We start from the raw sequence: 11,548 nt of genomic DNA on the forward strand, positions 1-11,548 counted from the left end.
CAGAGCAGGATCCTGTTGAGTAAAAGGGGGCGGGGAGGCTGCTTCACTTCTCCTCGGAAGTCCAAGTCCGCCAGTCACAGCAGGTGTCACTCTCGGGGCCAGCATGTGGCAGCTGCTGCCACCCACCGCGCTGCTGCTTCTAGGTGAGTGAGAGTGGCACTCAGGGTGCCGGGGGTCAGGCCAGGAGGGGGCCCCTCTGGCGTCTGCAGCCCTGAGCCCGGCTCCCAGGACCAGCCACTGGGGATGCAGAGAATGCTGGGGAGGCGGAGGGGACGGTGACACCCGGTTCTCAGCGCCCTCGTCCACGCACGGACCGGAGGGCCTCTCCCATCATGGCCGGCCAGCCTCCTCTCCAGGACTTTTAATGTCTGCTCCTTCCAGGGAGGGGACTGGGGTCACCGTTGCTTGAAGCTTTCTCTCAGGCAGAGTCGGTCCATATCCTTAGTTTGGGGGGTTGAACAGGGGCCAAGGAGCAAGGGGATGGTGTTGAAAACAGGGGTTCGGGTGAGCCGTGGGGGAGGGGGCTGGAGGCACGGACATTGGAGACCAGCGAGGACAGCGGCCGTCTCTGCACGTCGCGGTCTCTGCTCAGGCTCGAATCTTCCTCTTCTCTCCCGCAGCTTCCACGGGCACACGGGCTGGTGAGTTGGCTCTCAGGATGTCGGACTGACCTCGCGAGGCCCGTAGGAGCCACGGGCTGTGGCCACTGCTGGCGGGGGGCCGGGGGGGCAGGGGCAATTCCCCCGCACGGGAGGCCTGGCCCTGCGCTCCTCCAGCCAGCTTTCCTGAAGGCGCAGAGCAGCCACAGTGGGGCCAAGAGGCTCCAAGCCAGGGTCTCAGACCCGCGTGGTCTGTGGGGCTGACCCCAGCGCTGCGCCTCCCGGAGGCAGAACAGGGGCTGCTCACCGCCCACCCTGGCCCACTGTCTTGTCTCCTCAGAAGGTCTCCCGAAGGCCGAGCTGTCCCTGTACCCTGAATGGGACAGGCTTCTCGAGATGGACCCCGTGACCCTGACGTGCCGGGGGGACCACACGGAGGAGGACAAGTCCACACGGTGGTGGCACAATGGGACCCTCCTGCCCAACCAGGCCTCCAGCCACTTCATCGCGTCCGCCCGGGTGAATGACAGCGGCGAGTACCGGTGTCGGACCAACCGCTCCGAGCTCAGCCATCCGGTGCGGCTGCAAGTTGTCGCCGGTGAGCGGGTGATGGGTGAGCGGGTGATGGGAGAGGGGGTTGCCCACAACCGGTGACACCAGAGGCCAGGGAAGGCTGGGGGGGCCCCGGAAGGGGACATTCTGGGGGATCAGAGCCACGGTGAGGAGATCCGCGGTCCCTCTGCACTGCTGGAGGGCACTGCGTCAAACCTGGCGGTGGCAGGGGCACAACTGCTGCCCCTCCCAGTCACAGGAGCAGCGGCTGCAGGGGACGCCAGCCTCCCCCCCCCCGCCCTGCTCGCTGGCTCTGAGGCTCACCAGTCCTTCTCGTGCACGTTAATGAGTCTGTTCTCAGACCTCCCTGTCCTCCTCAGTCTCCGACACACAAAGCCCAAGCTGCCCCCACTCCAGCCCCGATGGCCGAGCCGCCCATCTCTGTCCCGTCAACGCCACACGCAGACTCACCCGTAACTGGGCTGCCTGCACCCAGAGGCGCCATCGGCCCCTGGGTGGGACGAAAGGCCGGGTGCCCTCCACAGCCCCCGGGCACCACAGGCAGGCGGGGAGTGTGGAGGCGGGGTCTCTGTGGGGTGCCACCCTGCCCTGCCCCGGGGACAGCGACCACACTGACACACTGGCTGGGCTTGGGGGGGGGGGCAGTGCAGGCGCACCCACAGCAGGGCTCCATGGGGCTGGGCCCCTGCAGCTGGTTTTGGGGGCTCCTTAGCCACTGGCTGCCCACTGAGCTGACGTGTCTCGGAAGCTGCAGGAAGGGTGTCTGCTGCCCCCCAGGACAGAGACGGCACCTCCGGCAGAGTAAGACAGGGGTTCACCCACAGGCAGCAAGGGAACAGTCAACTCCGGGAGCAGGTAGTCGGCCTGGAGCTTGGCTCGGGGGCCCGGCTTCTGACGTCCCGTCGGGGAGGACTGTGTGAAACCGCGCCAGGGCCCCCCGCGTCCCCAGGCCAGTCCCGGCCCCCCACGCACCTCACTTCTCTCCGCCGAGGCCCCTTCCTTTTCCTGACTTTCTCTGGGCAGAAGCCCCCCGCCTGTTCTCTCCGCCCCAGAGTCCTGGGATCTTAGACGGTGTCCCACTTGCCGCTTTCTGTCGCGATTGTTTGTTTCTGAGTCACTCGGAGGTCGGGGTCGTGTGGCGCGGTTCCCGGGTACCCCCAGTCTGCACAACCCCAGTGCGTATTCGACGAAACATCTGTCCCACGAACACATGGGGATGCTCACTGAGTAAGCGGCAGGGCCGACCGGGACCCGTGTGTTCCGGCAAAGGCCACCGGAGCACCTCAGGGCGCACGTGGGGCACCTCCCGACCACCGTGTGGCGCTAAGAGAATCCATCTCTGCTCACGCGGCACGTGGGCGTGTAGGCACCGGGCCTCTTTTGATACATGGTTTCTGTTAATAAACAACGGAGGCCACCTTCTGCGTGGGAAACATTCCAGGTAGAGAATTTCCATGTCCTGCCAATTTTGTTTAGCATGAAAGAGTTGATTTTTTTAAATTTAATTTATTTATCTTTAGAAGGGAAGGGAAGGAGAGAAGGAAAGAAATATCAATGTGTGGTTGCTTCTGGTGCACCCCCTGCTGGGAACTGGCCTGCAACCCAGGCATGTGCCCTGACTGAGAATCGAACCGTGATCTTTTTGTTCGCAGGTCCATGGAAAGAGTTAATTTTTTAAGAGTAAGTTTTATTGTTTTGTTCTTACAAACCTCATTACATTTTCAAAAATATGTAAAAGTAAAAGGAAGAAAATTAAAACAAACCACAGGACACCTGTTACTATTTTTTTTAAAAAGGGTGTGATCCTTCATGTTCGGCTTCTGCGAGTACGTACTTTTTGCATCCTGTCTTTCTCACTGAATGTCACCTCACGACTGTTTCTCGTGTCATTTCACAACTTGTCTGCCCCTCATCTGTGACTGTCCAGGCTCCCTCCGTGCGGAATGTGGTCACCGGGCAAGGCCGCTGTGAGTCTGTGAGCACCGCGTGCTGGAGGCCTCAGTGTTTTCGCTCCTGAAGGCTGAGCTCAGGGGTGCAGACGGGCCCGCGGAGGCCCCGTGGCCCCCAGACACCCCCAGGCCCAAGGGCACGCCATCTCTCTGCTCCTTGACCTTTAGACTGAGCTGTCCCTCACCTGCAGCCATGCCTCTGGCCACCCAGGGACCAGCTGCTGCTGCAGGAATCTCTTGATGTCTCAGCAAACTGTACGTCCCTTCTGGGCCTGCCTCTCCTTTAAGGAAGCAGGTCACCATTGTCAAGTGCCACTTTGACTCTGGGATCTAGAACACTCTGGGCCCACTGCCGCCTGCCTTCGCACACCAAGGGCAGCCCTCCACCCTGTGGACGGTGTCTCGCCTGCCTCGTCCTGGAGTCACTCTGTCCTGGCCGTGGTTCTCACTGTGTGTCTGCCCCTCTACCCCCCTTAGACAGAGGTCGTGGGGTGGCTCCAGCTCTCACGCAGGCCTGGAGGGTTGGCGGGGGCTTTTTCCTGGGGGGGGGGGCTTGTGGGAAGCGGCCCCTGTCTGCTGTCCACCTGGGGATCTGGCGGCCAGGGTCCCGTCAAGAGTGCGTTGTGCCCATCGCTGAGGCCTCCGGGGCCTGTGATCTGTGTCTTTCAGCCTGGCTGGTGCTCCAGGCCCGCCGCTGGGTGGTCCAGGCGGGGGACCCCCTCGTGCTGAGGTGCCACAGCTGGAAGAACTTGCCTGTCTACAGGGTCCAGTTTTTCCAGAACGGCAGAGGCAGGCAGTTTTCCCGCCAGAACTCTGAGTTCCGCATCTCAGTGGCAACGGGCGAGCACAACGGCTCCTACTTCTGCCGGGGGATGATCCACGACCGGCGGAACGAGTCTTCCGAGGCCGTGCAAGTCCTGGTGCTTGGTGAGCAGGGTGCGGCCCGGGGGAGGGGGGGCGCTCGGCTGGGCAGCGGCGAAGCCACGGGCCTCTCTGAGCCCCGGTTTCTGTGACAAAGAGGGGGGCGTGCATCGGGCTCCCCCTGGGCCATACACTGGCCTAAGTGTCTGCTTGCCTGGGACCCCCCACCCCCGACCTCCGACCATGCGGATGGGTAGGGCACCATCGGCTCCCCGGCACAGAGGAAGGAACTGAGGCAGAAAACAGGGGTCATTACCTTGCCCCTCAGGTCACACCTGATAAAAGGAGTCAGACAGGCACCCCTGTGCTCTGAGAGATGTTTGCCCAGTTTCTGTGGAGCACCCCGGGGAGGAGGGGGTCAGAGGCTCTGCCCCCCCCCCCACACACACACACGGTGCTCCTGGACTCCCGGACGTGAGTTACATCCCCTGCATCCGGACCGAGACTACACAGTAAGGCAGCAGAGACACACACCTTTGGGGACTCTAACAAAGCAAAGCCATACTTTGTGTGACAATAATTCCATTGCAATTTCAGTTTAAAGTCAGCACTCTCAACAGGTGAGGGAAAGAGGGGGCAAATAATGAAGTAAATGGGCCAGAATGCCAGCAACTAGTAAAGGTAGGAGATATATATATATATGAGAGAGTTCATCGTTAATATTCTGGTAACTTCCCGTAAGTTTGCAATTAAGTCAAAGTTAAGAGTTACAAACTTGAAATTAAAAACCCAGTCTGGCAACACCAGTTTGTAGACAGCAGCGAGGACTGGGCTTTCAGGAACGACCAGGGCCAAGAGAGTGAGAACCCACGAGCCCGCCTCGCTCCCTCCTGGGGGGCAGAGGAGTCCCTGCGCCTCTCAGCGAAGAAACAGCGTCCGTTTTTCTGCCAGTAAGGAGCACATCCCAACGGTTTGCTTCATTTCCCAGATTTCCTTTACTGACAGCGAACCACACGCTGAGTGTCATTTTCCGACCCGAGATAAAGCTCCTGAGTTGAGACATAATGTTCTCACACCAACTTGAACTTTGACGACCTTTGTAAATTCACACCAAACCCAACACCCTCACTTGCTCGGCTTCCCCAGGCGCAACCTCCCTGGGACAGGAAGCTGCTTCCGCTGCGGTTTGGAGGGCTGTGCCCCGAGGGGGCAGCTCCGGGGGGGGGGGGGCAGCCTGGGAGGAAGCGAAGGCTTCCTGCAGACCCCGCTGCCCCTGAGAACCCGGCTCAGCCACTGTCAGGAGGACCCTCCGCTAAGGAAGGGCCTTGTTCTTGATCCCAAATCTCTGCCCTGACGGCTGCCGTTCTCCTGTCCCTCCGCCTGTCCTCACAGGTGTGGCAATCCCACCTGCCCCACCGGGGAGGCTGGTCACCATCAGCCTGCTGCTGGGACTCCTGTTCGCCGTGGACACGGGGCTGTATTTCTCTGTGCGGAGGGACCTTCGAAACGCGTTGAAGAAAGGGAGGAGTGACAAAGCCACGTGGAGCAAGAGCCCTGAGGACACGCAGGAGCAATGAAAACAGTCTCCGAACCCCGCGCTGTGCTCCCCACGCCGTGGCCCGCAGCCCCCACCTCTGGGAAGAGCAGGAAGTCGGCACCTCAGAGCCCGGCTGCGGGCCCTTCGCCCACCTCCATTTTCCGTGGTCCCCAGTGAAAAAGAAAGGCCTGCTTTTTACAAATACTACTGTCATCTTTAGTGCTCGATCTGGTTTCTAAAGTTTGCTTTTAATTACAGTTGACGTGCACTGTTAGGTTAGTTTTTGGTGTATTAAATTGTGATTCCACATTTAATATACTTTACGAAGCAATCCCAAAGGGCTTGTGATCCTCGGGGGGCACCTGAGAGAGCCCCCGGGGGCCCCTGGGGGCAGCTGCATTCCCAGGACTTGAGGTCCCAGAGCCACACAGCCCTGTCCCAGCCCCTGCCCCAGCCAAGCAGCAGTACAGTCTCCGATGGCGACCCTTGATGTGTGAACATTTTCCTCAAGTAACTGGAGATACAGATCACAACTGAGTGGCAGCTGGACCGTGGTCGGTGCCCTCCTGCCAGGCTGGTGCCGTCAGGGTGCCCCGAAACTCCTCAGACTGTGGGGACTGCTGGGGGGTCTGGGAGAGACAGCAGAGTCCACGAAGGGTGTGGCTAAGAAAGAGCAGGGTGGTCCAGGGCGGACTGGGGCACACCCCACTGGGGCGTCCGTCTCCCTAGAAACCAGGGGCCCGAGTAAAATCTAGGTTTGTGGTTGGGGACGGGGAGCCGTGGCTGTCAGAACTGGATGGTGTGCTCACGTGCGACGAGGAGAAATGGTCCCCGGAAAGGAGCTGGGGCAGGGACAGGGGAGAGAAAAGACAGAGCCACGCCCGTGCCCCGGGCAGGAGCGTGCAGCACGGCCCCGGCCTCGGGCAGCCGCAGGCGCCCCGACTGAACGCACGACCGGGTCCGGCTGCGACGTCCGAGTCCCCGGGCTCCCAGCCGCTCCCCCGCGGGAAGGCCGCGGCTCCGTCCCGCCGTCCGAGTTTCCGGCGGAAAGGTTTTGACCCCGGTGAGGCGTGTTACCACCCGCTGCTCGCTCCTCAGGCAGAGGACGGAAAACCCGCCCACGACACTGAACCAGAGCGACGGACCCTCTCACCTGTCCGTCCGGGGCGGCGCCACCGCTGTCCTTCCGCCGCCGCTCCGAGGGACGCGTCCGCTGCTCGCTCGCCCGGTGCGCGCGGGGGCGCGGGCGCGGGCCGAGCAGAGGTCGCTGCGGGAGCTCGGACGGCGCTCGGTCGCAGCCGGGGCGCGTGCAGCCCCGCACGCTCGGCTCTCTCACGTGGCGCCCACGCCGCTCCTCCCAAAAGGGGCCGCAGGCATAGGGGCGGAGGCCCGGGGGCTCAAAATGGAGGCGCGCGTCCCTGGGTGGGCTCGAACCACCAACCTTTCGGTTAACAGCCGAACGCGCTAACCGATTGCGCCACAGAGACAGGCGATCGGTGGCTTCGGCGCCGAGTCACTTGAGTGAAGAACCTCGTCGCAGCGTCACTTCTCCAAACCGAGGGGGACGGGGCGGCTGCCGCGCGAGCCCCGCAGGTCTCCTCCCGCGCGGCCACCTGTCACCTGCTGGGGTCGCGAGGCTCAGAAGGGGCGCGGCGAGGGCGAAAGGACCGGAGCCGGGCGCTCGCCGTGGTTCTGCTGGGACGTTTCCCGAATTCGTGTGCACAGGCGCGGGTATCAGCGCACGAGAATTTAAAGTGAAAGTGTAAAACACCAACGGTGTCCTGCAAAGTATAAAGTCTAAGGAAGGGTCAGTGGCCCAGCGCATTTCGCGGTCAGGGCCAAAGCGCACCCACCGCGGCGGTCGCCCCTGGTCCCCGACATTCTCAGGTGAGACACGGGGGGAAGGAAAGAAAAAAGTACCTCATGTCTCCCCGTCGGGGAATCGAACCCCGGTCTCCCGCGTGACAGGCGGGGATACTCACCACTATACTAACGAGGAAAACCGCGGACGGAGGCGCAAATTCAGCGCCTATAAAGCTACTTACACGTTCGCATTCACTGACCCAGGTCGTTGTCAAAGTTGCAGTTCGCTGTGTAGACCACGTGACAACCGAAACGTAATGGGAGTCGGACAGGAATTTAAATTTCTTAATGGCCACGTTAAAAAGTCAGCAGAAACAGCCAATCATTTCCATCCTTAACCCAGCACATTCATCAGATTTTGTTCATACTTAGTATTCACACAGGCACGTGTGCTACGCTCACACACAACACAACAGAGCTGGGAGGGTCACTTGCCAAGCGAGAGGCCGGGTCCGAACTTAGATGTCACCCACTCGTCGACGAAAGGGACGGGCTCCCACGACCGAGCTGCTCCTGACGTGCTCAGAGGTCACCAGGAGATGAACTGAGGTTGGGTTCAGGGATGCCCATTTATTCAGTTCAGTGACAAACTGCACCTGCTGGGACTCTGGGCGACTGCGGCTCAAAGCTTCCCCCGAGCTCAGCGTTTGAAAAATGACAAAATAGGGAAAGAATGAACCGGCTCAGCGTTTGAAAAATGACAAAATTGGGAAAGAATGAACCGGGGGCATTGCGAGGAAAAGGTTGCGTTGGCCGGGAATCGAACCCGGGTCAACTGCTTGGAAGGCAGCTATGCTCACCACTATACCACCAACGCCGCACGAGGAGCTGCCCCGGAATGCGGTACATGAGCGCAGCGTGGACCGTGCACCTTCCGCACCTGCCTCCCGGTGTCCTCTCTGTAACCCCGAGGCGCCCTCTCTTCAGGACGCGCTCGGCCTCTGGTCTCCGCTGCGGGGCGCCCCAGCACTGGGGTCCGCCGAGCGTCTCACTCCAACGACGATTTGCCGCGGAAGGTCGAGGGTCTCCCTCCGCTGGCAAGGGACCCACCAGGCATGGATCGGCCCCACCGGAGACCGGGCTCAGGAGGAAGGAGTCTTCACCGATTAGGATGTGCTGAGGCAGGAGGAAATAGGAAAGAGGGCCTGGAGGCAGTTTTACTTTCCCTGCTTGGCCAAAGAGTTCAGGGACAATTCTACTTTATGTAAAACTGTAAATAAACTCCGCACTGAGGCATCCTGACGTCATGACGCAGCACGCTAGGAGAAATTTAAAATTAAATAAGAAAAAGAATTCTATCGAAGTCAGGATGGCCGAGCGGTCTAAGGCGCTGCGTTCAGGTCGCAGTCTCCCCTGGAGGCGTGGGTTCGAATCCCACTCCTGACAGTTCTCTTTTCCTTGCTTCCTTTTTTCCTCCAAGCAACAACAGGAATTCGCGGAGAAAGGACTATGAATCAATCACCACCTGTTCATCCTGCGTATCTACCTGTGAAGGTTGTACTGCCCGGCGAATATACAATAGGGCTTTTTTTTTCCCTCTAGGCAGGAGACTAGGCTATGAAATCAGGGAGCAGTTGAGACTAATGTCCATCCCTGTAAAAAAAAGTTTTTTCCTTTAGATTCCAGCTTCTCAGTGCCTATTATCGATTTCTTTATTGACAGCAATGCACTGAGCCTTTTCCATATACCAGATATACCCGGTAGGACAAAAGACTCCTGTGACAGAAAGAAAAGGCCTCACCCCGGGCCCCTGGTCTGCTGCAGTTGGCCAGACTTTCCATGCACAGGCTGGTGTCAAAACCTCAGGCTCCCTGCCCAGACCCACTCCCACGACCAGCTCTAACTCAGTAGCCTTGCGCCCATCACCAAAAGCAGGAAAGAACTCACCAGGCAGAACAGGGTGGGTGGAGTCACAAAGATACGGCCTTGGAGTTGCTTGTTTCAACTCCTTTTTCTTGAAGATCTCGAATAAACCATCCTCTGCTTTGGGAGCAGCTGACTATGGAGAAATCTCATCTTTTGGGGAAGAGGGCGAACTATCGAGCCAAAGAGTTTGGATGTGTGAGGTCCTTAAGTGTGAGAGTGGAAGGACTTTTGGTCGATTAGTGAAACTCTGCCAAACTGCATTCTTTGTTATTTACTAGACTACGGCCTTGGGAAATGACTTGGATTTTTCTGAGCCTTCCTTTGCTGGTAGTAACTCGGAGGAAGAGTCGCTGTATTAGTGAGGTAACCTGGGAGCTCATTAGAAATGCGAACCTCAGACTTCGGCCTCCGCGTTATGAGACCCCCAGGTGTCCCAGAAGCGCATTAAACTCGGTTGGGCCTGGTCTATGCCCTCGGTCTTTGTGCAAGTTGACGTTGAACTTGGCCCATCCTGCCCCTGCTTCTCACCAGGCTCCCTTGACTCGGGATTATGTGAGCACTTGCACTGTCAGACCCTGTGCTTAAAACAAAGGCATAAAAAGTTAAACTGCAAAGTGTGGACCGCAGACCACGGTGGCGCGCTCACAGGAGACGCGAAGAAAGCAGGCGCGGTTGAACCTGAGCCACGTGATCGATGCAACGCCCCCAGCGGTGAGCCCAGGGGACTCCCCAAACCCGCGGGGACTCGCCCCAGGCCATCAGCCTTCCCACACGCCGGTCGGATCACCGAGAAAGCCAGGGGAACCCAAACGGAGGGCGAGCCAGGACCCCGTGCGGACTCGGCGGCAGTGGGAGCCCGCGGCTCGGGCAGCTCCGGAGGCTTGTTACTAATCCCACCAGGAGTGCAGTCGTTCTGTTGCAAAGTCTGCACACCGTTTGGCCCGGAACACAGTCTAACGCTCTCCTACCTCGGGACCGGAAGGGGGCGAACGCCAGAGACCGGAGGAGGTGCAGATCAATACTGAAATAAGGGACCTAGCAGCTTGCGCATTGGTGGTTCAGTGGTAGAATTCTCGCCTGCCACGCGGGAGGCCCGGGTTCGATTCCCGGCCAATGCACGTGGGTATGCTTTTGGGTTTTTCCCTTTTTCCTCCTTTTCTGTGCCCCTCCCGCCACCGTGAGAACTTCTGACTCCGAGCTGGACAAGCCACCTCTCCATCACCGACACGCTTGCAGGGGACTGGGGACCCGGCGTGACCCCGCGGCCCCCGGGGACAGGAGGCCGAGTGAGCACAGAGCACCCCGAGGGGCGCGGGGCCTCGAGCTCTCTGTCCTGTGTCTGGAAGGCCCGGCGCGACCTCGGGGTTCCGCTGAAGGGCCGGCGGGTGCTCTGGGGACGCCAGAGGGGGGACGGGAAAGCGAAGGCGCACCCGCCGCGCCTGGGTCTCGAACCCTCGGCCCAGGAAGCTCTGCATCTGTGAGCGGGGTCTCTGTCCCCAGCCGGCGTTAAGGGTCTTCATTTAAGGTCGACTGTCAGGTAATCTTTGTAATTTGCCCGATTCTAAGGAAACTACTACTCTCTTTAAAGAGACTCCGAAACCCCTTGCTCCCGAAGTGGCTCTTTTCTCCTCAGGTGGCGGGGAAGCTGCGGGAAGCTGCGGGGCCTTGGAGCAGGAAGACAGGCTCAGAGCTCTGCCGGCTTCCTCAAGGGCTACCGCCATCAGCCTCGGCAAGTTGCAGGCTTTAGCTTCATTCATTCTCAGGGTCCAGGCCGGCCAGGCCTGGGTGTCACAGTGGGGACAGTTAGCCAAGGGACTGCAAGAGCAGGGTCCCAACTCAGAAGGGGAGGGTGGCCCGGCCTGTTCAGCGTCTGCCTGTGCAAGCGCCCCCGACCTCTCCGGCCCAGCCCCCAGCAGCCTCAAACACCCACCCGCCCAGCCCAGAGCCCCAGGCCGAGCCCGAAAGCCAGGGCTGTGAAGCCGGACGTGGACCACGCACCACACTCTCCCGGCGCCACTCCCTGCCCTACCTGTTCATTCGGAGGCTACATCTCAGCATCCCGTTCCCGCGGACGGACTTAGTCTGAGCATCTTGAAAAACAGGCCAGACACTACAGTGATGACTTAGACACACATTGCGAGTTTGGGGCGGGGGCGGAGCTACGGCTGAACACAAAAGCGAGCTGCGGAGCGAAGGTGGCCCGGGGTCCCAGACGGTGTCTCTGAAGGTCTGGGGCACAGCTCCCCTGACATCCTGGCACAAGTCGTTCTGCGCTGCAGCCGCAGCTCCCTCAATGCTCA

The 11,548-nt window shown here is 60.0% G+C and overlaps 1 protein-coding gene, 1 long non-coding RNA gene and 5 other non-coding genes across 8 annotated transcripts; 3 read left to right on the top strand and 4 right to left on the bottom strand.

The window, feature by feature from the left end:
- The first annotated feature begins 5 nt into the window (after nucleotides 1–5).
- Nucleotides 6–5,793, top strand: LOC119052423 (low affinity immunoglobulin gamma Fc region receptor III-B-like). 2 transcript variants are annotated; one of them, XM_037149702.2, is made up of 5 exons: nucleotides 6–143; nucleotides 621–641; nucleotides 943–1,197; nucleotides 3,791–4,048; nucleotides 5,375–5,793. In XM_037149702.2, exons 1-5 carry the CDS (start codon nucleotides 104–106, stop codon nucleotides 5,557–5,559), a joined length of 759 nt encoding a protein of 252 aa, XP_037005597.2. In that variant the 5' UTR covers nucleotides 6–103; the 3' UTR covers nucleotides 5,560–5,793. The 2 variants fall into 2 exon arrangements, with proteins under 2 accessions (XP_037005597.2, XP_037005589.2); XM_037149694.2 differs by having other exon boundaries at nucleotides 8–143; nucleotides 940–1,197.
- Nucleotides 5,614–6,757, bottom strand: LOC128626551 (uncharacterized). Its single transcript, XR_008390488.1, has 2 exons — nucleotides 6,673–6,757; nucleotides 5,614–6,148 (listed from the first exon to the last, which is right to left on the bottom strand). It is a non-coding gene; the product is annotated as an uncharacterized LOC128626551 (long non-coding RNA).
- Nucleotides 6,758–6,932: 175 nt separating this feature from the next.
- On the bottom strand, nucleotides 6,933–7,006 carry TRNAN-GUU (transfer RNA asparagine (anticodon GUU)). The gene has a single exon. It is a non-coding gene; the product is annotated as a tRNA-Asn (tRNA).
- Nucleotides 7,007–7,446: 440 nt separating this feature from the next.
- TRNAD-GUC (transfer RNA aspartic acid (anticodon GUC)) lies at nucleotides 7,447–7,518 on the bottom strand. The gene has a single exon. It is a non-coding gene; the product is annotated as a tRNA-Asp (tRNA).
- A 609-nt stretch (nucleotides 7,519–8,127) lies between these two features.
- TRNAG-UCC (transfer RNA glycine (anticodon UCC)) lies at nucleotides 8,128–8,199 on the bottom strand. The gene has a single exon. It is a non-coding gene; the product is annotated as a tRNA-Gly (tRNA).
- Nucleotides 8,200–8,685: 486 nt separating this feature from the next.
- On the top strand, nucleotides 8,686–8,768 carry TRNAL-CAG (transfer RNA leucine (anticodon CAG)). Its single transcript has one exon. It is a non-coding gene; the product is annotated as a tRNA-Leu (tRNA).
- A 1,527-nt stretch (nucleotides 8,769–10,295) lies between these two features.
- On the top strand, nucleotides 10,296–10,366 carry TRNAG-GCC (transfer RNA glycine (anticodon GCC)). Its single transcript has one exon. It is a non-coding gene; the product is annotated as a tRNA-Gly (tRNA).
- Nucleotides 10,367–11,548: the final 1,182 nt, after the last annotated feature.

The sequence above is a fragment of the Artibeus jamaicensis genome, unplaced genomic scaffold, assembly GCF_021234435.1.
Source record: "Artibeus jamaicensis isolate MK-2021 breed Jamaican fruit bat unplaced genomic scaffold, CSHL_Jam_final scaffold_625, whole genome shotgun sequence".
NCBI classification, from domain to species: Eukaryota; Metazoa; Chordata; class Mammalia; order Chiroptera; family Phyllostomidae; genus Artibeus; species Artibeus jamaicensis.